The sequence below is a fragment of the Podarcis erhardii genome (assembly GCF_964252035.2).
Source record: "Podarcis erhardii genome assembly, chromosome: W".
Taxonomy (NCBI): Eukaryota; Metazoa; Chordata; class Lepidosauria; order Squamata; family Lacertidae; genus Podarcis; species Podarcis erhardii.
Genome location: NC_138506.1, coordinates 9,816,021 through 9,823,749, shown reverse-complemented (window position 1 = coordinate 9,823,749; position 7,729 = coordinate 9,816,021). Strand labels below are relative to the sequence as shown.

Below are 7,729 nucleotides of genomic sequence, written 5' to 3'. Positions count from 1 at the left end.
AAATGTATTTCTTGCATAGATTGATTCATTGTTAGGTTGATGGTGGGGTGAAAATCATTGAATTTCTGGTGGAAGGTGTCCAGGGTCTGTTGACCATGTGTCCAGATGATAAAAATATCATCAATGTATCGCAGGTACAAGAGAGGTTTGAGTGGGTAGGAGTTTAGGAAATGTTGTTCTAAATCCGCCATGAAGATGTTGGCATACTGTGGGGCCATGCGGGTGCCCATTGCTGTGCCGCTGATCTGAAGGAACAGGTCATCACCGAATTTGAAGTTGTTGTGGGTAAGGACAAATTGGCAGAGTTTGGTAGCAAAGTCCGCTGTGGTTTTATCTGAAATGGTATTCCTTATAGCTTGTAAAGTTAAAACAGTACAACGCATCATCAGAGATCTACAACCTCTCCTGGACAATGACAGTTCTCTTTCTCAAGCTCTGGGAGGAAGACCTTTCATTGCCTCCAGACAGCCCCCCAATCTTAAACAACTCCTAACCCACAATAATACTATAACCAGACTTAACATGGACACTGGCACCAGAGCCTGCAATAAACCCAGATGCCAACTTTGCTGCCACATACACCCGGACAACACCATTACTGGCCCCAACAACATCACACATACCATCTCGGGACTATTTAATTGCTCATCGTCTAACATTGTGTATGCCATAAAATGCCAACAGTGTCCTTCAGCTCTCTATATTGGACAAACAGGCCAGACCTTACGCCAAAGAATAAATGGACATAAATCCGACATCAGGAACCACAAGACAGAAAAACCAGTAGGAGAACACTTCAATCTCCCAGGACATTCTATACAAGATCTCAAAGTAGCTGTTCTATTACAAAGGAATTTCAGAAATAGACTGGAAAGAGAAGCTGCTGAATTGCAACTTATCACCAAACTTAAAACTATGGAGAGACCTGGTTTGAATAAAGACATTGGATTCTTATCTCATTATACATGACAAAGCCATTTTTCACCTTCTCACCCCTTGCTTTTTCCTGTTAGACCTATTGCAGTCGTTAAGAGTCGTCAACAGGCTCATCGCAGCTATCTGCCAATCACCCATTCCCACCACCCTTCTGAGTAATACCCCTCCCCACCTTCTCACTATATAGAAAGGTCCGGTGACTTCTGTTTCAGTGTATCTGAAGAAGTGTGCATGCACACGAAAGCTCATACCTAGAACTAACTCAGTTGGTCTTTAAGGTGCTACTGGAAGGAATTTTTTTATTTTGTTCTAATCAAACCTAGTTTGCAACTTAGCCTGGATCCGGCAAACTATAATTTGCAATCATAGACTTTATAGAGTCAGAAGACGGGAACTTGGGGATCATTTAATCCAACTCTCTAGTTAGAACAGAAATCTGGCAGCTACAGCATCCATGATAAATGGCTGTTCAGCCTCTGTTTAGATACAGTACTTCATTGAGAGGCGGGGGACCATTTCCTCCCAAGGAAGTCACTTCCATTGTCTGAAATGCTGGTTTGATTGCAAAGGCTTTGGTTTACCAAAACCATGGTTTTCAGCATTCAGACAAAATGACAAATGCTGGTTTGCCAAAAATAAGAACCAGCGCTTTCTATTTATAATAATTTTTATTAAATTTTACAATTTTATATTCAACACAATCATCATTATCACAAAAGAGTATATAAATCCCAATCTCCCCCTCCCCTCCCATGACTTCCCTCAACTTCCTCTTCTGGTTCTTTAGATATTTACTTCTCCTGCCTATTTTGTTCTACCTTGATTCTGTAATCTTTTAACTAAATATTGTTGCATTCCTATCCTTTTTTATACCATAGTTTTCAAAATTACATCTCACATATCATTATTACCCCAATTATTGCAACTTAGCTTTTATATTTATTTTCTTAATTGTAAGTGTTTATTCAAACCCTGCTAGTGGGTCCACTTTTTTACAATGTTTCTGTAAGTATACCATAAACGGTTCCCAGTCCTTTTTAAAGTCTCTATTGTCTTTGTCTCTAATTTTCCCAGAGAGCTTCGCCATTTCAACATATTCCATCAGCTTTACTTGCCAGTCTTCTTTCGTTGGTATCTTGTTGTTAAGTTGTGGGTGAACATATCAGACGACACAGCGATTCTTCAAACAACTCTTGTTTATTCACAGGCCAGGACAGAAATGAACTGAAGGGTTCAGTCAGCCTGCTTATATAGAGCTCCAGTACAATGTAACTGTAACAATTTTCTAAAACTATCCAATCACTGAACGTCACTTTCAATCCCTTATTTGCATAACTATCTACAGTATCCCCCTGCTGGCCCAGGGTGAGAACTTCAGTACATAACACTTGTCATCTTTCCATTTTTGGGCTAATGATAATAATAATAATAATAATTTATTATTTATACTCTGCCCATCTGGCTGGGTTTCCCCAGCCACTCTGGGTGGCTTCCAACAAAATATTAAAATACAGTAATGCATCAAACATTAAAAGCTTCCCTAAACAGGGCTGCCTTCAGATGTTGTCTAAAAGTCTGGTAGTTGTTGTTCTCTTTGACATTTGGTGGGAGGGCATTCCACAGGGCGGGTGCCACTACCAAGAAGGATAGTAATATCCTAGCCACTGTTGTAGCATACATAAATAGTTTCTTCCACTCTTTTGGCAGGTCTTGGCCTATAATACCTAGCAAAAAAGATTCTGGTCTTTTAACAAAGGTTGTCCTAAACATTTTTTTCATTTCATTATAAATCATTTCCCAATAGCTTTTGGTTACTTTACAGTTCCACCACATGTGATGAAACATGCCTTCTTTCCCTTTATACTTCCAACACTTATTGGAACTTGTTCTATACATTTCTGCCAATTTAACTGGAGTAATATACTATCGATACATAACTTTCATATAATTCTCTTTCTATAATTTTCCCCAATCTTCCATTATGTCCTAAATCTTGTGCCCATTTAATCATTACACATTTAACTTCTTCGTCTTTGGTTTCCCACTCTAACAGTAAACTGTACATCTTCTTCAGTGTTTTAGTGTTATCATCTATACTTTCTCTTTGAAATCTGGATAAAGTATAACTGAATCCTTTCTCATTATCTTCTTTAAATACCTCATTTAATTGATAATACTGCAGCCAATCATTTACATGTCCTCAAATCTCTTCAAGCTCTTTCAATTTTATTTTCCCTTTTGTTTCTATTAAAAGGTCTCTATATGTAAGCCATTTTCTTTCCTATTTATTTATTTTATTGATGTTGCTTCCATTGGTGACAACCACCACAGAGTTTTTTTGTTGCAATATATCTTTATATCTTTCCCAAACTTTTAAAAGTGATCTCCTAATTATATGGTTATAAAATCCTTTATGTACTTTCCCTTTATCATACCACAAATACACATGTCATCCAAATCTGTTATCATGTCCTTCAAGACCTAACATATCCATATTGTCTAATTTGATCCAGTCCTGGATCCAAGTGACACAAGCAGCTTCATAGTATAGTTTAAGATCCGGAAGGGCGAAGCCTCCTCTGTCTCTGATGTCTGTAAGTAATTTGTATTTTATTCTTGGCTTCTTCCCTTTCCATATAAATTTTGAAATATATTTTTGCCATTTTTTGAAACACGCTAGGTCACTTATTACTGGCACTCACTGAAACAAAAATAACATTTTTGGCAATGCGTTCATCTTAATCGCTGCAATTCTCCCTAATAATGATAGGTTCATTCTTCCCCATATTTCTAAATTCCTTTTTATTTCATTCCAATTTTTTTTTTCATAATTGTCTTTAAAGATATTGATATTCTTGGTTGTAAGCCAGATTCCTAAGTATTTAACTATTTTATGAATCTCTATTTCTATACTCTGATGTAATTCTTTTTTATCCATTTCTGATAAAAAAAAATTACTAACAGCTTTGTCTTGTTTTTATTTAATTTGAAGCCTGCCACTTGCCCAAATTCCTTTTTTTTTTTTAAAAGACTTTTGGAAAAGTTTGTAGGATCTTCCACTGTAATTACAAGGTCATCAGCCTATGCTTTTAATTTATATGTCTTTTTCCCTACCATAATTTCTCTGATCTTTTCATCTACCCTTAGATTTCTCGCTAGGACTTCTAGGACCAAAATGAATAATAAAGGTGATAAAGGACATCCCTGTCTTGTTCCCTTCTGTATCTTACATTCATCTGTTACCACCAGAGCTTTCAAACAGAAAACATAAGAAGCTGCTTTATAAGAAGTGAAACTGTTGGGCCATCTAGCTAAGCATTGTTGACAATGACTGGCAGCAGCTCTCCAACTCTGGAATGAAATCTTAGAAAAATTCCTAGTTAAACTGTAATTTGTGACCTGTGCAACACAGGGTAAAGTGAATTTACAGATTAAAAAATGGAACAATAAACCACATCCCTAGCTAACAATGGATGAATCGGCTTATTTCTGTTCCATATGAGTTCCAAATGTGCTCCGTTGAAGAACCATTTTGTCCCTTTTTTAAATGCACCCACTCAACCCACACACAAATCACACAAATACATTTTTATATCCTGTGAACACTTGCCCCAAAGTATGCATTTTTGTAAGTTTATTGATACATTTCTCTGTGCATGTTTTTTCTGAACTGAAATTGCATCACAAAATTTGGATGTGCATAATCCAATTGATATGTGTGTGTGTTCTAATCCACATGTGAGTCTGTGACCAGTGGATTTAAGTTAGTTCACTTCAAAATATCAAATAATCTATATTTCATTAGGTATTTAGTTTTGTTTATAAACTATTCCTTATAAAATACTGATACTCTTATAAAATTCCTGATACTCTCATCTCTTCAGTGCCTCATCCGTGGCTAGGGATGTTGGCCCACGTACTAAGTCTGAGTCACACCTCAGACTCCAATTCTAATCTAAACTATATGTCTGTAACTACATTTTAAGCCTGCCTCAAGACTGCTACTGTGAAACTGAGTGAGTAATTTTTTCTTTACTTATAAGAGGATTGTTTTGCATGATTATTGTTTTGAAAGGGAGAAAGGGGGAAATAAATGTGTTAAAGCATCCTGGATTACTTAAACAAAAGGCTAAAACTAGCTTATCAACAGCTTCCTCATTTTTGCTGCAAGGGGTGTACTCTGCTAAATAATAATAATAATAATAATAATAATAATAATAATAATAATTTATTTATACCCCACCCATCTGGCTGAGTTTCCCCAGCCACTCTGGGCAGCTTCCAATCAAGTGTTAAAAACAATAGGGACTTCCGGGTTGGTGCCTCCGGTAATGGCGGAATTCCTCTGATCGGGAGGAATTTGCCCCGTGGGAATTTGGGTCTGGCCGCCACGGCGAAGGCGGAGACCTGCAAAAAATCACAGGCAGGAGAAGCCTGTGAGCGTGGGATTCGGTGGGCACCTTTTGCGCCTCCCTTACTCGCGGGGAAACCCGGTTTCGGGGATCCGGAGCGACGTGGGGTGAGCAGCGCGGTGCTTCGAATCATCTGCTTTTTCCACGGAGCGAAGCCGCATAGCTGTTGCCGGAGAGCGCTGACTTTTTCCTGTGGACAATTTGATTCTAAAGTAACTACCCGTGAGTAGAGCTGAGGCGGGAGAATTGGATTTTTAAACGTTTAATTTGGTATCGCAACGGGGAGGTTCAATACAGGAAGTCCGCCTTCCCCTTTTGTAAATAGACTGAAGCAATGAGGCTGCAAGCTGAAGTCTTGGAAAGCCTATTGTAAAATACTAAGTTTCCATCGGTAAAGAACATTAACCCCCCCCCCCTTGGAGGCAGGAGAAGAGGGGGGAAGTTGTGGACTGAATATGCCTGCAGGAGAGAGCGAAGAGAGTTAAAATACCACCGCTCTGACCCTGGAAACGGGCTGCTAGCAGGACTGACGTCTTTTGGAATGTTCATTGACAGCGCTTAGAACGTTCATTGACAGCTAGCTAATAAAAGAAATACATTGTTTCTACTGTCTCCGGCTGCTTTTAAAAAGGAGTAAAAGTAACTGAAAACTGAAACTAACTTTGGATTCTTTGAACTGTGTTTAAAAGAGGACATTATTGATTAATATAAATAGAAACTGTTTCCCCCTAGTGGAAGGCTCTGAAACTGGTTGCTTTACAAGAGCTGGGCTAGGGGAATTTCCAGCTGCAAGATAAAAAACTGTGAGACTCTGGGACTGACCTTGAATCTTTTAAGTGCTATGGCAAATGGAAAGGAAAAAACAGACCAGTGCACTGCAGAGAAAACATTAAGGTCTGGGAGGACTTTGCAGCAACCCAGGAGAGGCTCAACATCAGGCCTCCCTGCTTCTTCTGCGGCTGCGGCTGCTTCTGCACCAGTACATTCAAAACCAAGAGGAATGTCGACAGAAGAGGCCTTGGCGGTTGCATTAAATAAGAGAAATGATTCACTGGAACAGCTTAACAAGAAAACAGATGCGACAAATGCGAAAGTGGATGCTGCAACTATTAGTATAAATAATTTGGGACAAAAGGTGAATACCAATACAGAAACCATCCAGAAATTGATTCAGGAATCTACTTTGATACGGCAGACTGCGGAGGAAGCTAGGGAGAAAGCCGTTGCTGCGGAATGTAAAGTAACACAACTGGAGAGAGAGAGAGTCCCAGCCCTACAGAGGCAACTTGATGATCATAAGTTGACACTTGCTATGATTGAACTTAAAGAAAAAAAGACGAATTTGAGGATCAGAGCCCTACCTGAATTGGAGAAGGAAAGCTTGATAGACTTCCTCACACAGGAATTTGCTGACTTTGGGGACTTGGGTCAAGAAGAGATTAAAATTGTGAGGGCCTTCAGACTTGGAAGAGGAGGGGAAAAAGAGAAGAACAGAATAAGAGACTGTTTGATCACCCTTCAAACTAAAGAAGAGAGAGATAGAATATTGGGTTGGCACTATCAGAAGAACCTAGAAGTACAACAGTCAAGAGTGGAAATTTTTAAAGACGTCCCGAAATATCTTTTGGATCTTAGGCCTAACTACGGAGATTTGGTTGCCCTGCTGAGAAGGAATAAAATCATCTTTAGGTGGGAGTTTCCCCAAGGTCTATCCTTCAGTTTCAAAGGAAGGAAAATAAAAATAAGATCAGTAGAAGATAAAGTAAAGTTTTTGTATAAATATGAAGAAGATCTGCAGAAGGGACTTGGAAAAGAGCCAAGAGCATCGGATAGAAGATCACCAAACAGGGGAATATTGGATATATCAGCATTATCCTTTGGACTGGATCTCCCAGTGAACGTGTCACCACCACCACCAACAGAAGAAGAGCAAGCATTGGGTGCAGTTGGAGGAATATCAGCGTAATTACATGATGGCGTTGCAGGTTTCGAGTTGGAATGTGAATGGACTGAATTCCCCAGAAAAAAGGCGGAGAGTATTTCATTTATTGAAAAAAGAACATTTGGACTTGATTTGTCTACAAGAAACACATGTGATAAGGCTACACAGGAAGATATTGAATAATAAAATATTGGGCCAAGAATTTATCTCATCAGATAAAGTTAAAAAAAGAGGTGTGGTCCTTTATGCAAAGGAGAGCCTATCACTGAAATTCATATTTAAAGATGATCAAGGAAGATTTGTTGCAATTGAAATTCAATCAAAAGGAGAGAAATTCCTAATTGTAGGTATTTATGCACCAAATGAAGGAAAATCAGAGTTCTTTAAGAAGCTACATGAGACTCTGATGGATTACATGGACTATAATATGATTTTGATG

General features: G+C 38.6%; 1 protein-coding gene across 1 annotated transcript; it reads left to right on the top strand.

Moving 5' to 3' along the window:
- Window positions 1–5,243: 5,243 nt before the first annotated feature.
- LOC309333150 (uncharacterized protein) lies at window positions 5,244–7,513 on the top strand. The gene is made up of 2 exons (XM_081846555.1): window positions 5,244–6,216; window positions 6,346–7,513. Exons 1-2 carry the CDS (start codon window positions 6,190–6,192, stop codon window positions 7,312–7,314), a joined length of 996 nt encoding a protein of 331 aa, XP_081702681.1. The 5' UTR covers window positions 5,244–6,189; the 3' UTR covers window positions 7,315–7,513.
- The last annotated feature ends 216 nt before the right edge of the window (window positions 7,514–7,729 follow it).

Bases quoted from the DNA above. Each gene is read 5' to 3' on its own strand.
- LOC309333150 (XM_081846555.1), top strand. From the start codon at position 6,190: ATGGCAAATGGAAAGGAAAAAACAGAC. The intron at 6,217-6,345 runs CAGTGCACTGCA...TCAAAACCAAGA, and splicing joins ATGGAAAGGAAAAAACAGAC to GGAATGTCGACAGAAGAGGC.